Source organism: Oncorhynchus mykiss, chromosome 23, assembly GCF_057628025.1.
Source record: "Oncorhynchus mykiss isolate SJ-2025 chromosome 23, ASM5762802v1, whole genome shotgun sequence".
Classification (NCBI taxonomy): domain Eukaryota; kingdom Metazoa; phylum Chordata; class Actinopteri; order Salmoniformes; family Salmonidae; genus Oncorhynchus; species Oncorhynchus mykiss.
Genome location: NC_143044.1, coordinates 61,140,385 through 61,163,075, shown reverse-complemented (window position 1 = coordinate 61,163,075; position 22,691 = coordinate 61,140,385). Strand labels below are relative to the sequence as shown.

The 22,691-nt window shown below is 50.2% G+C and overlaps 1 protein-coding gene across 1 annotated transcript in view; it reads right to left on the bottom strand.

Annotated features, from left to right (window-relative positions):
• The window catches only part of cpxm2 (carboxypeptidase X, M14 family member 2), a 103,082-nt gene that overhangs the window by 38,278 nt on the left and 42,113 nt on the right, over positions 1–22,691 (bottom strand). The window contains exon 4 of the mRNA XM_090218024.1: positions 10,774–10,913. Coding sequence (XP_090074150.1) covers positions 10,774–10,913 — 140 coding nt within the window. The remainder of the gene's footprint in view (positions 1–10,773; positions 10,914–22,691) is intronic.

The window sequence follows — 22,691 nt, the reverse complement described above, 5'->3', positions numbered from 1 at the left end:
ACATTATGGACTAAACGGTCAAATGCTGTTACTGCATTATTTTTTTTTGCGATGAAAATATAGGTCAAATTATGATCCTATACCTGTAGCTAATCCACTAGGTAACAAAAAATATAATACGATCCATACCAGTAGATTTCAAATGTACTACACCAATATATATGTAAATATCTTCAGAGATCTTGTCCATATGAACATGTATACCGTTCTGAACCAGAACCATCCCAGCTTGTTCTACTTACAGTAACTGTCTCCTTCTGGGACCAATGCTGAAATATGGGCAGACACCTGGTTCTGGTTAGTGGAGCCACCATGTAGCTAATGGTATGAAAACTAAAAAAGAGAATTCTACTATGCACGGCTGGCAGCACAGCCAAGACACACACACACACAAACACACACACACACACACACACACACACACACACACACACACACACACACACACACACACACACACACACACACACACACACACACACACACACACACACACCTTTAATATTGTAAAATATTACTGTTCTCCGATATTGTTCATCAATTCATGGATTTTAAATGTGTATGATTTGTTTGTTTTTTTGCAAACGCTATACAGATGTTGTATCTTAATTTGAGCCAGTTTGCTATAGCAGGAAAATAATCCTGCAACAGGAAATGTGAATTATTATGTGGATTATAATTAATGGACATTTTTATTGTCACGTTTGTCGTAAGAACTGGACCAAGGCGACTAAGACATTTATAGGGGTTGATACGTTTTTCATTAGGGCAAAGTCTGACATTTCAAACTTTAGAAGCCTTTTAAAAACTCAAATACACTACATGTTTGCATTCTAAGCAACAAACGAGTAATCAAATTAAGATCCTCCATCTGTCTATCCATTGTTTAGCTTCTTTGTATCCTGCATATTTGACTGATATGTGGTTGTCTCACCTAGCTATCTTACTCTGGATAAGAGCATTTGCTAACTTACTCAAATTGAAAATTTAAATGTGTCACGATCGTCGATAGGAACGGACCAAAGCGCAGCGTGAGTTGAGTTCCACATACTTATAGAGTGAAACTACAAAAAAATAAATAAACATAACAGGAACGTGAAAGCCGTAGTGCTCAAAACACTAACACAAACAATATCCCACGATGCAGGTGGGAACAAAGGACAACTTAAATATGATCCCCAATTAGAGACAACGATAATCAGCTGCCTCTAATTGGGAACCATACACACACACCAACATAGAAATATAACGACTAGAACACCCCCGAGTCACGCCCTGACCTAAAACACCACAGAGAACCCCGAAGAGCTCTCTATGGTCAGGGCGTGGCAGTACCCCTCCCCCCCAAAGGTGCGGACTCCGGCCGCAAACCTGAAACCAGATGGGGAGGGTTTGGGGGGGGGGGGGGGGGGGGGGTGACTAGCGTCGGTGGCGGCTCCGGTGTGGGTCTTAGCAACCCGCCCAGACCACGGATCCAGCCATGGAGCAGGACTAGACGCAGTGTCTGGACTGAGCACCGGAACAGAGGAAGGCTCTGGCCATGGAGCGGGACTGGGCACCAGTGCAGAGGAGGAATCTGGCCATGGAGCAGGACTAGATGCAGTGGCTGGACTGGGCACCGGCGCAGAGGAAGGCTCTGGCCATGGAGCGGGACTGGGCACCAGCGCAGAGGAGGACTCTGGCCATGGAGCAGGACTAGACGCAGTGGCTGGACTGGGCACCAGCACAGAGGAAGGCTCTGGCCATGGAGCGGGACTGGGCACCAGCGCAGAGGAGGACTCTGGCCATGGAGCAGGACTGGGCACCAGCGCAGAGGAGGACTCTGGCCATGGAGCAGGACTGGGCACCAGCGCAGAAGAGGACTCTGGCCATGGAGCAGGACTAGACGCAGTGCCTAGACTGGGCACCAGCGCAGAGGAGGACTCTGGCCATGGAGCAGGACTGGGCACCTGCGCAGAGGAGGACTCTGGCCATGGAGCAGGACTAGACGCAGTGGCTGGACTGGGCACCAGCGCAGAGGAGGACTCTGGCCATGGAGCAGGACTGGGCACCTGCGCAGAGGAGGACTCTGGCCATGGAGCAGGACTAGACGCAGTGCCTGGACTGGGCACCAGTGCAGAGGAGGACTCCAGCCATGAAGCGGGACTGGGCACCGGTGCAGAGGAAGGCTCTGGACATGGAGCTGGGTTGGACACCGTGCCTAGACTGGGCATCGGCGCAGAAGAAGGCCCTGGCCATGGAGCTGGGTTGGACACCGTGCCTAGACTGGGCATCGGCGCAGAGGAAGGCCCTGGCCATGGAGCTGGGTTGGACATCGTGCCTAGACTGGGCATCGGCGCAGAGGAAGGCCCTGGCCATGGAGCTGGGTTGGACACCGTGCCTAGACTGGGCATCGGCGCAGAGGAAGGCCCTGGCCATGGAGCTGGGTTGGACACCGTGCCTAGACTGGGCATCGGCGCAGAGGAAGGCCCTGGCCATGGAGCTGGGTTGGACACCGTGCCTAAACTGGGCATCGGCGCAGAGGAAGGCCCTGGCCATGGAGCTGGGTTGGACACCGTGCCTAAACTGGGCATCGGCGCAGAGGAAGGCTCTGGCCATGGAGCTGGGTTGGACACCGTGCCTAGACAGGGCATCGGCGCAGAGGAAGGCCCTGGCCATGGAGCTGGGTTGGACACCGTGCCTAAACTGGGCATCGGCGCAGAGGAAGGCCCTGGCCATGGAGCTGGGTTGGACACCGTGCCTAAACTGGGCACCGGCGCAGAGCTCTGCCATGGAGCTGGGTTGGACACCGTGCCTAAACTGGGCACCGGCGCAGAGGAAGGCTCTGGCCATGGAGCGGGACTGGGCACCAGCGCAGTTGCACTGGACTGATGACACGCTCCTCAGGGCGAGTGTGGGGAGCAGGCACAGGACGTACCGGGCTGTGGAGGCGCACCGGTAGGCCTGGTGCGTGGAGCCGGCACAGGTTTCACCGGACTGATGACACGCTCTTCAGGGCGAATGTCGTGCAGAATACATCTAAGCAACATATCTCTCTGTTCTCTCTCCTCCACACACACACACACACACACACACACACACACACACACACACACACACACACACACACAAGCGGTATGGTAGACGTCTCCTGGATAAAGATATCAACCCTGAGCCCGGGGTGAAAGTATGGGGTGATGAGTCTGGTGCTGTAGGAATCCCCCAGTCCTGCTAATTAAAACACTCTTACAATCAGACCTTTTCTAAATCTGGCACCATTAACATAGACAGATACCAGTTACAATAGAGCTACGTCACTACAGAAATATCATCTGTCTTTTCCAAAAGCCCCCTGTGTCTTTCTTATGTGTTCTATAACTCCAGATCAGCAGCTGGAGACGACTTGGGAAGGAAATGACAAAGGGGCGCTTTCTCAGCTCACCCCCCCCCCCCCCCCCCCCCCGCCTCCAAATCTGAAAATAACAAGCAGTTTTCTGAGAGAGCCATTAATTAATAAGAGCCTCCTTTTTCCAGCTAACCAGTACAAAGGGCAGATGGGGTCAAATACGACCACGGGCTGCTGGGGAGAGTAGGGAGATTCTAACGGACGATGTGATCATCAGCAGAAAGAGAGTTAAATGGTTCTTCTTCACCAAACCAAAACAAGGGAATTTAATTTGCTTAAAAACTGTCAGTTGACGACACTCTGTTAAGTAGGTTTACTTAGATGTGCTTTCCTCTTTGGTCTATTTCAGTGGAAGAGTACTTGCTTTTTGAGTACATTATATTACGGTTAGCATTGTGCTAAAGTGGCTAAACGTGATGATATTGTTCACCAGCTTTATACAGGGACCCCTGTAGGCCTGATGCTGCCTGAGAACAATGTTCTCCTTCATTAACCAATGAGGTCATTGGCTCACTGGTGTCTTGTCAGGACGTTGTGGTGTCTTGTCAGGACGTTGTGGTGTCTTGTCAGGACGTTGTGGTGTCTTGTCAGGACATTGCGATGTCTTGTCAGGACGTTGTGGTGTCTTGTCAGGACATTGTGGTGTCTTGTCAGGACGTTGTGGTGTCTTGTCAGGACGTTGTGGTGTCTTGTCAGGACATTGTGGTGTCTTGTCAGGACATTGTGGTGTCTTGTCAGGACATTGTGGTGTCTTGTCAGGACATTGTGGTGTCTTGTCAGGACATTGTGGTGTCTTGTCAGGACATTGTGGTGTCTTGTCAGGACATTGTGGTGTCTTGTCAGGACATTGTGGTGTCTTGTCAGGACATTGTGGTGTCTTGTCAGGACATTGAGGTGTCTTGTCAGGACATTGTGGTGTCTTGTCAGGACATTGTGGTGTCTTGTCAGGACATTGTGGTGTCTTGTCAGGACATTGAGGTGTCTTGTCAGGACATTGAGGTGTCTTGTCAGGACATTGTGGTGTCTTGTCAGGACATTGTGGTGTCTTGTCAGGACATTGTGGTGTCTTGTCAGGACATTGTGGTGTCTTGTCAGGACATTGTGGTGACTTGTCAGGACATTGTGGTGTCTTGTCAGGACATTGTGGTGTCTTGTCAGGACATTGTGGTGTCTTGTCAGGACATTGTGGTGTCTTGTCAGGACATTGTGGTGTCTTGTCAGGACATTGTGGTGTCTTGTCAGGACAATGTGGTGTCTTGTCAGGACATTGTGGTGTCTTGTCAGGACATTGAGGTGTCTTGTCAGGACATTCAGGTGACTTGTCAGGACATTCTGGTGTCACGTCAGGACATTCTGGTGTCAGGACATTGTGGTGTCTTGTCAGGACAATGTGGTGTCTTGTCAGGACATTGTGGTGTCTTGTCAGGACAATGTGGTGTCTTGTCAGGACAATGTGGTGTCTTGTCAGGACATTGTGGTGTCTTGTCAGGACAATGTGGTGTCTTGTCAGGACATTGTGGTGTCTTGTCAGGACATTGTGGTGTCTTGTCAGGACAATGTGGTGTCTTGTCAGGACGTTGTGGTGTCTTGTCAGGACAATGTGTTGTCTTGTCAGGACAATGTGGTGTCTTGTCAGGACATTGTGGTGTCTTGTCAGGACATTGAGGTGTCTTGTCAGGACATTCAGGTGACTTGTCAGGACATTCTGGTGTCTTGTCAGGACATTCTGGTGTCTTGTCAGGACATTGTGGTGTCTTGTCAGGACAATGTGGTGTCTTGTCAGGACATTGTGGTGTCTTGTCAGGACATTGTGGTGTCTTGTCAGGACATTGTGGTGTCTTGTCAGGACATTGTGGTGTCTTGTCAGGACAATGTGGTGTCTTGTCAGGACAATGTGGTGTCTTGTCAGGACATTGTGGTGTCTTGTCAGGACATTCTGGTGTCTTGTCAGGACATTGTGGTGTCTTGTCAGGACAATGTGGTGTCTTGTCAGGACAATGTGGTGTCTTGTCAGGACATTGTGGTGTCTTGTCAGGACAATGTGGTGTCTTGTCAGGACAATGTGGTGTCTTGTCAGGACATTGTGGTGTCTTGTCAGGACAATGTGTTGTCTTGTCAGGACATTGTGGTGTCTTGTCAGGACAATGTGGTGTCTTGTCAGGACATTGTGGTGTCTTGTCAGGACATTGTGGTGTCTTGTCAGGACAATGTGGTGTCTTGTCAGGACATTGTGGTGTCTTGTCAGGACAATGTGGTGTCTTGTCAGGACAATGTGGTGTCTTGTCAGGACAATGTGGTGTCTTGTCAGGACATTGTGGTGTCTTATCAGGACAATGTGGTGTCTTGTCAGGACATTGTATGTTATTTTTATTTAATTCATATAAAATGTATATATATTTTTTATTTTTTACTTATTTTTTAAGTCAGAACTTTTTTCATTTCTTAAATATGTTAAAATTCTATCTTAGGTTAAGTGTTAAGGTTAGGTTAAGGGTTAATTTAGGGGTTAGGGTTAGGCATTAGGTTTAGGTTTGTGATTATGTCCAAGGTTTAGGGTTCGGGAAAATAGGATTTTGAATGGGAATACATTTTTACTCCCTGTGTGTGTGTGTGTGTGTGTGTGTGTGTGTGTGTGTGTGTGTGTGTGTGTGTGTGTGTGTGTGTGTGTGTGTGTGTGTGTGTACATGCACGTGCGGGTGTGTGTGTGTGTGTGTGTGTGTTAATCCACCACAGCTGATTAAGGGCTGGGCTGCTGCTGAGGGAAGCAGGGCTTTTACTGCTGCTCTTTAATTACTTGTTTCTTTTCATTCTTATTTTTATTTGTATTTTTTAAACTATGGGCTTGTAAGTAAGTAGGTAGGTTGGGACTGGAGGACAGATTCCCTTCATAGGCTGGTGAAGCTGAGACTTATGGGATGCCAGGAAGACATGATGAGACCTGTCATTTACGACACCTCAGTCTCAGACTCCAAAAAAAGCTTCCAGAGAAAAGGTTTCTCAGAGGAGGATTAAAATATGACTCAAAGACAATCTGATTGGCACATACATTTTTGGGGGGGGGTTGCTTAGTATATTTTCTGTCACGTGTGAAATGGAAATATGTTTGCTGCATATCCCAACTCCCTCTGAGACACCCTCAGAGACTGGGGTCACGATCAGGGTCAGACATTATCAACAGACTGGGGTCAGCGACAGACTGGGGTCACGGTCAGACATTACCAACAGACTGGGGTCACGGTCAGATATTATCAACAGACTGGGGTCATGGTCAGACATTATCAACAGACTGGGGTCACGGTCAGGGTCAGACATTATCAACAGACTGGGGTCATGGTCAGACATTATCAACAGACTGGGGTCACGGTCGGACATTATCAACAGACTGGGGTCACGGTCAGGGTCAGATATTATCAACAGACTGGGGTCACGGTCAGGGTCAGATATTATTAACAGACTGGGGTCACGGTCAGGGTCAGACATTATCAACAGACTGGGGTCACGGTCAGGGTCAGATATTATCAACAGACTGGGGTCACGGTCAAGGTCAGACATTATCAACAGACAGGGGTCACGGTCAAGGTCAGACATTATCAACAGACTGGGGACACAACTAGGGTCAGACATTATCAACAGACTGGGGTCATGGTCAGGGTCAGACATTATCAACAGACTGGGGTCACGGTCAGGGTCAGACATTATCAACAGACTGGGGTCACGGCCAGACATTATCAACAGACTGGGGTCACGGTCGGGATCAGACATTATCAACAGACTGGGGTTAGGATCAGACATTAACAACAGACTGGTGTCACCATCAGGGTCAGACATTATCAAAACACTGGGGTCACGGTCAGGGTCAGACATTATCAACAGACTGGGGTCACGACCAGGGTCAGACATTATCAACAGACTGGGGTCACGGCCAGACATTATCAACAGTCTGGTGTCATGACCAGGGTCAGACATTATCAACAGACTGGGGTCACAGTCAGGGCCAGACATTATCAACAGACTGGGGTCACGACCAGGGTCAGACATTATCAACAGACTGGGGTCATGGTCAGGGTCAGACATTATCAACAGACTGGGGTCAGGATCAGTCATTATAAACGGACTGGGGTCACGGTTGGGATCAGACATTATCAACAGACTGGGGTCAGGATTAGACATTATCAACAGACTGGGGTCACGGTTGGGATCAGACATTATCAACAGACTGGGGTCACAATCAGGGTCAGACATTATCAACAGACTGGGGTCAGGATCAGACATTATAAACAGACTGGGGTCACAATCAGGGTCTGACATTATCAACAGACTGGGGTCACGATCAGAGTCAGACATTATCAACAGACTGGGGTCACAGTCAGGGTCAGACATTATCAACAAACTGGGGTCAGGATCAGATAGTATAAACAGACTGGGGTCAGAATCACGGTCAGACATTATCAACAGACTGGGGTCACGGTCGGGATCAGACATTATCAACAGACTGGGGTTAGGATCAGACATTAACAAACAGACTGGTCTCACCATCAGGGTCAGACATTATCAAAAGACTGGGGTCACGGTCAGGGTCAGTCATTATCAACAGACTAGGGTCACGACCAGGGTCAGACATTATCAACAGACTGGGGTCACGGCCAGACATTATCAACAGTCTGGGGTCACGACCAGGGTCAGACATTATCAACAGACTGGGGTCACGACCAGGGTCAGACATTATCAACAGACTGGGGTCATGGTCAGCGTCAGACACTATCAACAGACTGGGGTCACAATCAGGGTCAGACATTATCAACAGACTGGGGTCAGGATCAGACATTATAAACAGACTGGGGTCACAATCAGGGTCTGACATTATCAACAGACTGGGGTCATGATCAGAGTCAGACATTATCAACAGACTGGGGTCACAGTCAGGGTCAGACATTATCAACAAACTGGAGTCAGGATCAGATATTATAAACAGACTGGGGTCAGAATCACGGTCAGACATTATCAACAGACTGGGGTCACGGTCGGGATCAGACATTATCAACAGACTGGGGTTAGGATCAGACATTAACAACAGACTGGTGTCACCATCAGGGTCAGACATTATCAAAAGACTGGGGTCACGGTCAGGGTCAGTCATTATCAACAGACTAGGGTCACGACCAGGGTCAGACATTATCAACAGACTGGGGTCACGGCCAGACATTATCAACAGTCTGGGGTCACGACCAGGGTCAGACATTACCAACAGACTGGGGTCACAGTCAGGGTCAGACATTATCAACAGACTGGGGTCACGACCAGGGTCAGACATTATCAACAGACTGGGGTCATGGTCAGGGTCAGACATTATCAACAGACTGGGGTCAGGATCAGACATTATAAACAGACTGGGGTCACGGTTGGGATCAGACATTATCAACAGACTGGGGTCAGGATTAGACATTATCAACAGACTTGGGTCACGGTTGGGATCAGACATTATCAACAGACTGGGGTCACAATCAGGGTCAGACATTATCAACAGACTGGGGTCAGGATCAGACATTATAAACAGACTGGGGTCACAATCAGGGTCTGACATTATCAACAGACTGGGGTCACGATCAGGGTCAGACATTATCAACAGACTGGGGTCACAGTCAGGGTCAGACATTATCAGTAAACTGGGGTCAGAATCAGATATTATAAACAGACTTGGGTCAGAATTACGGTCAGACATTATCAACAGACTGGGGTCACGGTTGGGATCAGACATTATCAACAGACTGGGGTCACAATCAGGGTCAGACATTATCAACAGACTGGGGTCAGGGTCAGACATTATCAACAGACTGGGGGTCAGGGTCACGGTCAGACATTATCAACAGACTGGGGTCACAGTCAGGGTCAGATATTATCAACAGACTGGGGTCACGGCCAGATATTATCAACAGACTGGGATCACGGTCAGACATTATCAACAGACTGGGGTCACGGTCAGGGTCAGATATTATCAACAGACTGGGGTCACGGTCAAGGTCAGACATTATCAACAGACTGGGGACACGACTAGGGTCCGACATTATCAACAGACTGGGGTCATGGTCAGGGTCAGATATTATCAACAGACTGGGGTCAGGATCAGACATTATCAACAGACTGGGGTCACGGTCAGGGTCAGACATTATCAACAGACTAGGGTCACGACCAGTGTCAGACATTATCAACAGACTGGGGTCACGGCCAGACATTATCAATAGTCTGGGGTCACGACTAGGGTCAGACATTATCAACAGACTGGGGTCACAGTCAGGGTCAGACATTATCAACAGACTGGGGTCACGACCAGGGTCAGACATTATCAACAGACTGGGGTCACGGTCAGACATTACTAACATACTGGGGTCAGGGTCAAGATCAGACATTATCAACAGACTGGGGTCAGGGTCAGACATTACCAACATACTGGGGTCAGGGTCAAGGTCAGACATTATCTACAGACTGGGGTCACGGTCAGACATTACCAACATACTGGGGTCAGGGTCAGACATTACCAACATACTGGGGTCAGGGTCAAGGTCAGACATTATCAACAGACTGGGGTCAGGGTCAGACATTACCAACATACTGGGGTCAGGGTCAAGGTCAGACATTATCAACGGACTGGGGTCAGGGTCAGACATTACCAACATACTGGGGTCAGGGTCAAGGTCAGACATTATCAACAGACTGGGGTCAGTATCAGACATTATCAAAAGACTGGGGTCAGGGTCAGACATTACCAACAGACTGGGGTCACGGTCAAGGTCAGACATTATCAACAACGAACCCTGAGCAATTACAATTAAGTGGGGTCAAGGTCAGGGTCTGCAGCTGATTGTCCAGGGGCATGGGGTCAAGGGGTCAAGGTCAGGGTCTGCAGCTGATTGTCCAGGGGCATGGGGTCAAGGGGTCAAGGTCAGGGTCTGCAGCTGATTGTCCATGTAGGTCAAGGGACATAAATGTTAAGCTGCAGTAAATATATTTTAATCCAATTTGACGGAGTCGCGCTAACTGACTTAAGACAATGAAGAGGGATAGTACTCACTACTCAGCCAAGAGAGAGAGAGAGAGAGAGAGAGAGAAAGAGAGAGAGACAGAGAGAGAGAGAGAGAGAGAGAGAGAGAGAGAGAGAGAGACAGAGAGCGAGAGACAGAGAGAGAGAGACAGACAGACAGACAGACAGAAAGACAGACAGAGAGACAGACAGACAGACAGACAGACAGAGAGAGAGAGACAGAGAGAGAGAGACAGACAGACAGACAGACAGAGACAGAGAGAGACAGACAGAGAGAGAGACAGAGACAGAGACAGAGACAGAGAGAGACAGACAGAGAGACAGACAGACAGACAGTTGAGTTGATACTCACGACCAGAGAGAGCTCCTTCCCTGTGTGATGACCCCTGTGAACTTGGTCAGCCTTCTGGCGTCCACCTCCAGCCACTGCAGGGGGTCGTTCCTCCCAGCACACCAGGCTCCATCGTAGAGATCATCATCATACAGGCCAGCCTAGCAGAGGATTTAGAAAGGTGTTCCAAGTAGTTTATATACTGTAATAAATAGTTCTAACACGTTGCAGAGGGTGGTTCCTCCCAGAGGACTAGTAGAGGATTTAGAAAGGGGTTCCAAGTAGTTTATATACTGTAATAAATAGTTGTGACACATTGCAGAGGGTGGTTCCTCCCAGAGGCCTAGTAGAGGATTTAGAAAGGGGTTCCAAGTAGTTTATATACTGTAATAAATAGTTGTGACACATTACAGAGGGTGGTTCCTCCCAGAGGCCTAGTAGAGGATTTAGAAAGGGGTTCCAAGTAGTTTATATACTGTAATAAATAGTTGTGACACATTACAGAGGGTGGTTCCTCCCAGAGGCCTAGTAGAGGATTTAGAAAGGGGTTCCAAGTAGTTTATATACTGTAATAAATAGTTGTGACACATTGCAGAGGGTGGTTCCTCCCAGAGGCCTAGCAGAGCGAGACAATGGCTTCCTTAGGCTAAGGCAAGGCTATGGGACTGTAATGCTGCACTTCCTCCTAAGACTTCCTCCACACCAGGGTGTTGGGACTGTAATGATGCACTTCCTCCACACCAGGATGTTGGGACTGTAATGATGCACTTCCTCCACACCAGGATGTTGGGACTGTAATGATGCACTTCCTCCACAACAGGGTGTTGGGACTGTAATGATGCACTTCCTCCACACCAGGGTGTTGGGACTGTAATGATGCACTTCCTCCACACCAGGATGTTGGGACTGTAATGATGCACTTCCTCCACACCAGGGTGTTGGGACTGTAATGATGCACTTCCTCCACACCAGGGTGTTGGGACTGTAACGATGCACTTCCTCCTAAGACTTCCTCCACACCAGGGTGTTGGGACTGTAATGATGTACTTCCTCCACACCGAGGTGTTGGGACTGTAATGATGCACTTCCTCCACACCGAGGTGGTGGGACTGTAATGATGCACTTCCTCCACACCAGGGTGGTGGGACTGTAATGATGCACTTCCTCCACACCAGGGTGTTGGGACTGTAATGATGCACTTCCTCCACACCGAGGTGTTGGGACTGTAACGATGCACTTCCTCCTAAGACTTCCTCCACACCGAGGTGTTGGGACTGTAATGATGTACTTCCTCCACACCGAGGTGTTGGGACTGTAATGATGCACTTCCTCCACACCAGGGTGTTGGGACTGTAATGATGCACTTCCTCCACACCGAGGTGTTGGGACTGTAACGATGCACTTCCTCCTAAGACTTCCTCCACACCGAGGTGTTGGGACTGTAATGATGCACTTCCTCCACACCAGGGTGTTGGGACTGTAATGATGCACTTCCTCCACACCAGGGTGTTGGGACTGTAATGATGCACTTCCTCCACACCAGGGTGTTGGGACTGTAATGATGCACTTCCTCCACACCAGGGTGTTGGGACTGTAACGATGCACTTCCTCCTAAGACTTCCTCCACACCAGGGTGTTGGGACTGTAATGATGTACTTCCTCCACACCAGGGTGTTGGGACTGTAATGATGTACTTCCTCCACACCAGGGTGTTGGGACTGTAATGATGCACTTCCTCCACACCAGGGTGTTGGGACTGTAATGATGCACTTCCTCCACACCAGGGTGGTGGGACTGTAATGATGCACTTCCTCCTAAGACTTCCTCCACACCAGGGTGTTGGGACTGTAATGATGCACTTCCTCCACACCGAGGTGTTGGGACAGTAATGATGCACTTCCTCCTAAGACTTCCTCCACACCAGGGTGGTGGGACTGTAATGATGCACTTCCTCCTAAGACTTCCTCCACACCAGGGTGTTGAGACTGTAATGATGCACTTCCTCCACACCGAGGTGTTGGGACTGTAACGATGCACTTCCTCCTAAGACTTCCTCCACACCAGGGTGTTGGGACTGTAATGATGTACTTCCTCCACACCAGGGTGTTGGGACTGTAATGATGCACTTCCTCCACACCAGGGTGTTGGGACTGTAATGATGCACTTACTCCACACCGAGGTGTTGGGACTGTAATGATGCACTTCCTCCACACCAGGGTGTTGGGACTGTAATGATGCACTTCCTCCACACCAGGGTGGTGGGACTGTAATGATGCACTTCCTCCACACCGAGGTGTTGGTACTGTAATGATGCACTTCCTCCACACCAGGGTGGTGGGACTGTAATGATGCACTTCCTCCACACCAGGGTGTTGGGACTGTAATGATGCACTTCCTCCACACCAGGGTGGTGGGACTGTAATGATGCACTTCCTCCTAAGACTTCCTCCACACCGAGGTGTTGGGACTGTAATGATGCACTTCCTCCACACCGAGGTGTTGGGACTGTAACGATGCACTTCCTCCTAAGACTTCCTCCACACCAGGGTGTTGGGACTGTAATGATGCACTTCCTCCACACCAGGGTGTTGGGACTGTAATGATGCACTTCCTCCACACCAGGGTGTTGGGACTGTAATGATGCACTTCCTCCACACCAGGGTGTTGGGACTGTAATGATGCACTTCCTCCACACCGAGGTGTTGGGACTGTAACGATGCACTTCCTCCTAAGACTTCCTCCACACCGAGGTGTTGGGACTGTAATGATGTACTTCCTCCACACCGAGGTGTTGGGACTGTAATGATGCACTTCCTCCACACCAGGGTGTTGGGACTGTAATGATGCACTTCCTCCACACCGAGGTGTTGGGACTGTAACGATGCACTTCCTCCTAAGACTTCCTCCACACCGAGGTGTTGGGACTGTAATGATGCACTTCCTCCACACCAGGGTGTTGGGACTGTAATGATGCACTTCCTCCACACCAGGGTGTTGGGACTGTAATGATGCACTTCCTCCACACCAGGGTGTTGGGACTGTAATGATGCACTTCCTCCACACCAGGGTGTTGGGACTGTAACGATGCACTTCCTCCTAAGACTTCCTCCACACCAGGGTGTTGGGACTGTAATGATGTACTTCCTCCACACCAGGGTGTTGGGACTGTAATGATGTACTTCCTCCACACCAGGGTGTTGGGACTGTAATGATGCACTTCCTCCACACCAGGGTGTTGGGACTGTAATGATGCACTTCCTCCACACCAGGGTGGTGGGACTGTAATGATGCACTTCCTCCTAAGACTTCCTCCACACCAGGGTGTTGGGACTGTAATGATGCACTTCCTCCACACCGAGGTGTTGGGACAGTAATGATGCACTTCCTCCTAAGACTTCCTCCACACCAGGGTGGTGGGACTGTAATGATGCACTTCCTCCTAAGACTTCCTCCACACCAGGGTGTTGAGACTGTAATGATGCACTTCCTCCACACCGAGGTGTTGGGACTGTAACGATGCACTTCCTCCTAAGACTTCCTCCACACCAGGGTGTTGGGACTGTAATGATGTACTTCCTCCACACCAGGGTGTTGGGACTGTAATGATGCACTTCCTCCACACCAGGGTGTTGGGACTGTAATGATGCACTTACTCCACACCGAGGTGTTGGGACTGTAATGATGCACTTCCTCCACACCAGGGTGTTGGGACTGTAATGATGCACTTCCTCCACACCAGGGTGGTGGGACTGTAATGATGCACTTCCTCCACACCGAGGTGTTGGTACTGTAATGATGCACTTCCTCCACACCAGGGTGGTGGGACTGTAATGATGCACTTCCTCCACACCAGGGTGTTGGGACTGTAATGATGCACTTCCTCCACACCAGGGTGGTGGGACTGTAATGATGCACTTCCTCCTAAGACTTCCTCCACACCGAGGTGTTGGGACTGTAACGATGCACTTCCTCCTAAGACTTCCTCCACACCAGGGTGTTGGGACTGTAATGATGCACTTCCTCCACACCAGGGTGTTGGGACTGTAATGATGCACTTCCTCCACACCAGGGTGTTGGGACTGTAATGATGCACTTCCTCCACACCAGGATGTTGGGACTGTAATGATGCACTTCCTCCACACCAGGGTGTTGGGACTGTAATGATGCACTTCCTCCACACCAGGGTGTTGGGACTGTAACGATGCACTTCCTCCTAAGACTTCCTCCACACCAGGGTGTTGGGACTGTAATGATGTACTTCCTCCACACCGAGGTGTTGGGACTGTAATGATGCACTTCCTCCACACCGAGGTGGTGGGACTGTAATGATGCACTTCCTCCACACCAGGGTGGTGGGACTGTAATGATGCACTTCCTCCACACCAGGGTGTTGGGACTGTAATGATGCACTTCCTCCACACCGAGGTGTTGGGACTGTAACGATGCACTTCCTCCTAAGACTTCCTCCACACCGAGGTGTTGGGACTGTAATGATGTACTTCCTCCACACCGAGGTGTTGGGACTGTAATGATGCACTTCCTCCACACCAGGGTGTTGGGACTGTAATGATGCACTTCCTCCACACCGAGGTGTTGGGACTGTAACGATGCACTTCCTCCTAAGACTTCCTCCACACCGAGGTGTTGGGACTGTAATGATGCACTTCCTCCACACCAGGGTGTTGGGACTGTAATGATGCACTTCCTCCACACCAGGGTGTTGGGACTGTAATGATGCACTTCCTCCACACCAGGGTGTTGGGACTGTAATGATGCACTTCCTCCACACCAGGGTGTTGGGACTGTAACGATGCACTTCCTCCTAAGACTTCCTCCACACCAGGGTGTTGGGACTGTAATGATGTACTTCCTCCACACCAGGGTGTTGGGACTGTAATGATGTACTTCCTCCACACCAGGGTGTTGGGACTGTAATGATGCACTTCCTCCACACCAGGGTGTTGGGACTGTAATGATGCACTTCCTCCACACCAGGGTGGTGGGACTGTAATGATGCACTTCCTCCTAAGACTTCCTCCACACCAGGGTGTGGGACTGTAATGATGCACTTCCTCCACACCGAGGTGTTGGGACAGTAATGATGCACTTCCTCCTAAGACTTCCTCCACACCAGGGTGGTGGGACTGTAATGATGCACTTCCTCCTAAGACTTCCTCCACACCAGGGTGTTGGGACTGTAATGATGCACTTCCTCCACACCGAGGTGTTGGGACTGTAACGATGCACTTCCTCCTAAGACTTCCTCCACACCAGGGTGTTGGGACTGTAATGATGCACTTCCTCCACACCAGGGTGTTGGGACTGTAATGATGCACTTCCTCCACACCAGGGTGTTGGGACTGTAATGATGCACTTACTCCACACCGAGGTGTTGGGACTGTAATGATGCACTTCCTCCACACCAGGGTGTTGGGACTGTAATGATGCACTTCCTCCACACCAGGGTGGTGGGACTGTAATGATGCACTTCCTCCACACCGAGGTGTTGGTACTGTAATGATGCACTTCCTCCACACCAGGGTGGTGGGACTGTAATGATGCACTTCCTCCACACCAGGGTGTTGGGACTGTAATGATGCACTTCCTCCACACCAGGGTGGTGGGACTGTAATGATGCACTTCCTCCTAAGACTTCCTCCACACCGAGGTGTTGGGACTGTAATGATGCACTTCCTCCACACCGAGGTGTTGGGACTGTAACGATGCACTTCCTCCTAAGACTTCCTCCACACCAGGGTGTTGGGACTGTAATGATGCACTTCCTCCACACCAGGGTGTTGGGACTGTAATGATGCACTTCCTCCACACCAGGGTGTTGGGACTGTAATGATGCACTTCCTCCACACCAGGGTGTTGGGACTGTAATGATGCACTTCCTCCACACCAGGATGTTGGGACTGTAATGATGCACTTCCTCCACACCAGGATGTTGGGACTGTAATGATGCACTTCCTCCACACCAGGGTGTTGGGACTGTAATGATGCACTTCCTCCACACCAGGGTGTTGGGACTGTAATGATGCACTTCCTCCACACCAGGATGTTGGGACTGTAATTATGCACTTCCTCCACACCAGGATGTTGGGACTGTAATGATGCACTTCCTCCACACCAGGGTGGTGGGACTGTAATGATGCACTTCCTCCACACCAGGATGTTGGGACTGTAATGATGCACTTCCTCCACACCAGGATGTTGGGACTGTAATTATGCACTTCCTCCACACCAGGGTGTTGGGACTGTAATGATGCACTTCCTCCACACCAGGGTGGTGGGACTGTAATGATGCACTTCCTCCACACCAGGATGTTGGGACTGTAATGATGCACTTCCTCTACACCAGGGTGTTGGGACTGTAATGATGCACTTCCTCCACACCAGGGTGTTGGGACTGTACTCACCTGCTCTGTCTAGGTCTACCTGTACTCACCTGCTCTGTCTAGGTCTACCGGCTCTGTCTAGACCTACCTGTACTCACCTGCTCTGTCTAGGTCTACCTGTACTCACCTCCTCTGTCTTGGTCTACCTGCTCTGTCTAGGTCTACCTGTACTCACCTGCTCTGTCTAGGTCTACCTGTACTCACCTGCTCTGTCTAGGTCTACCTGTACTCACCTGCTCGGTCTAGGTCTACCTGTACTCACCTGCTCTGTCTAGGTCTACCTGTAATAACCTGCTCTGTCTAGGTCTACCTGTACTCACCTCCTCTGTCTAGGTCTACCTGTACTCACCTGTTCTGTCTAGGTCTACCTGTACTCACCTGCTCTGTCTAGGTCTACCTGTACTCATCTCCTCTGTCTAGGTCTACCTGTACTCACCTGCTCTGTCTAGATCTACCTGTACTCACCTGTTCTGTCTAGGTCTAACTGCTCTGTCTAGGCCTACCTGCTCTGTCTAGGCCTACCTGCTCTGTCTAGGTCTACCTGCTCTGTCTAGGTCTACCTGTACTCACCTGCTCTGTCTAGGTCTACCTGCTCTGTCTTGGTCTACCTGCACTCACATGCTCTGTCTATGTCTACCTGCTCTATCTATGTCTACCTGCTCTGTCTTGGTCTACCTGCACTCACCTGTTCTGTCTAGGTCTACCTGCACTCACCTGCTCTGTCTAGGTCTACCTGCACTCACCTGGTCTGTCTAGGTCTACCTGTACTCACCTGTTCTGTCTATGTCTACCTGCTCTGTATTGGTCTACCTGCACTCACCTGCTCTGTCTAGGTCTACCTGTACTCACCTGTTCTGTCTATGTCTACCTGCTCTGTCTTGGTCTACCTGCTCTCACATGCTCTGTCTGGACTGACTCATTAATTACTGTTGTTGTCATGTTTTGTTGCATAATTTAACAAGTGTGTCACTAGCAGGATACACTCAGATTATAAATCAACAGTCTGGCTCTAGATTACACCTCTATACATACTTTACATTGATTGTGAGATCAGACATAATATCACTATAACCTCAGTTTTCATTGTCAGAAGTTGCTTTCATTTTCACACGTCTAAATTGTAAACCTTTTTTTTTCCAATTCCACAATAAATGAACACCAAAATACAGGGATCTGTCTTCTCAGACACAGATTCTCAGGTGGGCGGGGCTTTGCTATGCATCGGAATGATTCACAAGATGATATCCGTTTCCTCTGTGTGCCGACCCTCTATTCCTTCTGATTTCAAGAGATTCCTCTCTCTCTCTTGCTATCCTCTGAGTCTCTGTCGGTCTCTCTGTCTCTCTGTCTCTCTGTCTTTCTCTCTCTCAATTACATTTCTATTGTCACGATCGTCCTCCTCTTCGTCTGAAGAGGAGAGGCGAGAAGGATCAGAGGACCAATATGCGGCGTGGTAAGTGTCCATGGTGAATCTTTAATAAAGAAAGACTGAACACTATGCAAAAGAGTAACGAAAACAATAAACCAAATACGACCGTGAAGCTACAAAATGAGACCTGTGCTGACACAAGCCACTAACATAGACAAACAAACAGACTGCCCACCCAACTCACGCCCTGACCATACTACATAAATACAAAACAGAAATAAAGGTCAGAACGTGACAGTACCCCCCCCCCAAAGGTGCGGACTCCGGCCGCAAAACCTTGACCTATAGGGGAGGGTCTGGGTGGGTGTCTGTCCGCGGTGGCGGCTCTGGCGCGGGACGCGGACCCCACCTCATCATTGTCTTAGTCCGCCTTATTGTCCGCCTCCGTGGCTTTCTCAGCATGACCACCCCTCTCAATGACCCCACTGGACAGAGGGGCAGCTCGGGACAGAGGGACAGCTGCTCGGGACAGAGAGGCAGCTGCTCGGGACAGAGGGGCAGCTGCTCGGGACAGAGGGGCAGCTGCTCGGGACAGAGGGGCAGCTGCTCGGGACAGAGGGGCAGCTGCTCGGGACAGAGGGGCAGCTGCTCGGGACAGAGGGGCTCTGGGCAGAGGGGCTCCGGCAGCGGCGCCGGACAGGCGGGGGGCTCCGGCAGCGGCGCCGGGCAGGCGGGGGGCTCCGGCAGCGGCGCCGGGCAGGCGGGGGGCTCCGGCAGAGGCGCCGGACAGGCGGGAGGCTCCGGCAGAGGCGCCGGACAGGCGGGAGGCTCCGGCAGAGGCGCCGGACAGGCGGGAGGCTCCGGCAGAGGCGCCGGACAGGCGGGAGGCTCCGGCAGAGGCGCCGGACAGGCGGGAGGCTCCGGCAGAGGCGCCGGACAGGCGGGAGACTCCGGCAGAGGCGCCGGACAGGCGGGAGACTCCGGCAGAGGCGCCGGACAGGCGGGAGACTCCGGCAGAGGCGCCGGACAGGCGGGAGACTCCGGCAGAGGCGCCGGACAGGCGGGAGACTCCGGCAGCGGCGCCGGACAGACAGGACCACCTGCAGGGAGGAGACAGAGAGACAGCCTGGTGCGTGGGGCTGCCACAGGAACCACCAGGCTGGGAAGACCTTCAGGAGGCTTGGGGTTAAGAGGAGGCACCTGAAAGACCGGGCTGTGGGGGAGCACTGGAGCTCTGGTGCGCAACCTTGGCACCACTTCCCCAGGCTGGATAACCACTCTAGCCCGGACCGTCCAGAGTGCAGGCACAGGTTGAACCGGGCTGTGGGTAAGCACGGGAGATCTAGTGCTTACTACACGCACCTCTCCCTTCGGCTCCATTCCCACATTCGCCCGGCACGAGCGGAGCGCAGGCAGAGGACGCACTGCACCCTCCCAGCGCCCCGGAGACACAGCACGCAGAGCCGGCGCAGGATACCCTGGGCCAAAACTGCGTACCGGCGACCAGACCCGCTGAGCAGGCACCATACGCCCTGGCTCGATGCCCGCACTCGCATGACACTCTCGGGGGGCTGTCCTATAGCGCACCGGGCTATGGACACGTACTGGCGACACCGTGCGCTTAACCGCATAACACGGTGCCTGCCCAGTATCTTGCTGCTTATAATAAGCACGAGGAGTGAGCGCAGGTCTGCTACCTGGCTTAGCTCCACCCCTCGTGTGCCCCCCCCCCAAAAAAAAATTTGGGGCTGTCTCTCGTACCTGTCGCACTGCCGTGCTGCCTTCGCCAACCTCATTCTCCTGTAACCTTCCTTGCACTGCTCCATCGAATCCCAGGCGGGCTCCGGCACTCTCCCTGGGTCGATGGCCCATCTGTCTATCTCCTCCCAAGATGTGTAGTCCTGTGAAGCCGGCCGCTGTTGTTGTTGCTGCCGCTGCTGCTGCTGCTGTCGTCGCTGTTTTCTACCACGCCGCTTGGTCCTTGGTTGGTGGGTGATTCTGTCACGATCGTCCTCCTCTTCGTCTGAAGAGGAGAGGCGAGAAGGATCAGAGGACCAATATGCGGCGTGGTAAGTGTCCATGGGGAATCTTTAATAAAGAAAGACTGAACACTATGCAAAAGAGTAACGAAAACAATAAACCAAATACGACCGTGAAGCTACAAAATGAGACCTGTGCTGACACAAGCCACTAACATAGACAAACAAACAGACTGCCCACCCAACTCACGCCCTGACCATACTACATAAATACAAAACAGAAATAAAGGTCAGAACGTGACATCTATTTAATTTAAGGGGCTTTATTGGCATGGGAAACATGTGTTTATGCACACTGTGGTTTATCAAAATTTGATTATTTAAAAAAATAAATCTTTGTAGGAAATATATGTTTCTCTAATATGGTCATACCCCCCCCCCCTCCCACCCCCACCCCCCCCCCCCCTGGGTTGTGCCGTGGCGGAGATCTTTGTGGGCTATACTCAGCCTTGTCTCAGGATGGTAAGTTGGTGGTTGAAGATATCCCTCTAGTGGTGTGGGGGCTGTGCTTTGGCAAAGTGGTGGGGTTATATCCTTCCTGTTTGGCCCTGTCCGGGGGTGTCCTCGGAGTGGGCCACAGTGTCTCCTGACCCCTCCTGTCTCAGCCTCCAGTATTTATGCTGCAGTAGTTTATGTGTCGGGGGGCTAGGGTCAGTTTGTTATATCTGGAGTACTTCTCCTGTCCTGTTTGGTGTCCTGTGTGAATCTAAGTGTGCGTTCTCTAATTCTCTCCTTCTCTCTTTCTTTCTCTCTCTCGGAGGACCTGAGCCCTAGGACCATGCCTCAGGACTACCTGACATGATTTTCCCCAGAAGTATTTAGATTCTATGGATTCTTCAGTTACATTGAGCTGATTTCTGACGTGCTGTTCCTTCTTTTTCCGTAGTGTATTTCTGTATTGTTTTAGTGATTCACCGTAGTGAAGGAGGAGACTCGGGTTTTCAGGGTCTCTATGTTTTTGGTTGGATGGGTTTTTTTCTTAGGTTTTTGCATTCTTCATCAAATCATTTTGTCATTGTGGTTATTTGTCTTAGGTTGTCTGATTTACATTTGTTGATTTATAGGGAAGCTGACAGAGGAAATATACTGTTGAGGTTTTCTACGCCAAGTTTACACATTCACTATTACAGTGAAAAATTTTGTCCAGGAAATTGTCTAGAAGGGATTGAATTTGTTGTTGCCTAATTGTTTTTTGGTAGACTTCCACACTATTTTCCTTCCATTTCTTAATATTATTCAGCTCCTTTGACTTTGATGCCTCATGACTGAGCATAGCTCTGTTCAAGTAGCTTGTGATTTTGCTGTGATCTGATAGGGGTGTCAGTGGACTGACTGTGAACTCTCTAAGAGACTCTGGGTTCAGGTCAGTGATAAAGTAGTCTACAGTACTACTGCCAAGAAATGAGCTATAGGTGTACCTACTGAACCATTAAAGCCTCTCTCTCTCTTTCAATCTCTCTCAATTCAATTTCATTTCAATTTAAGGGGCTTTATTGGCATGAGAAACACATGTTTACATTACCAAAGCAAGTGAAATAGATGAAATAGTGAAAGTGTAATAAACAATAAAAGGTAACAGTAAACATTACACTCACCAAAGTTCCAAAATAATGTACATTTCAAATGTCATATTATATTATATATACAGTGTTGTAAAGGTATGCAAATAGTTAAAGTACAAAAGGGAAAATAAATCAACATAAATATGGGTTGTATTTACAATGGTGTTTGTTCTTCACTGGTTGTGATTTTCTTGTGGCAACAGGTCATAAATCTTGCTGCTGTAATTGCACACTTTCTCTCTCTCTCTTTGTCTCTCTCTCTTCTCCAGATTGGAGACATTATCCTGCACAATCCCCAAATGCAACACACTATGTTACCACACAGCTATAAACACACAATAACAAAGGGTTTGTTTGTCTGGAAGTGTGTGTGTGGAAGTCATTATGGGTGTACTACAGTTTCTGATCTAAGGACAATACAAAACCCAGATGATGATGAGGGAAACTGAACCGCACTCCTCCTCTTCATATCCTGACAGGAAATACCTCTTCTCCCAGATACCAGTTCACTTTAGGTTAGTGCTATCTGGAATCCTTGTGAACGTCTCTACCCTTAACCCCAACCCTT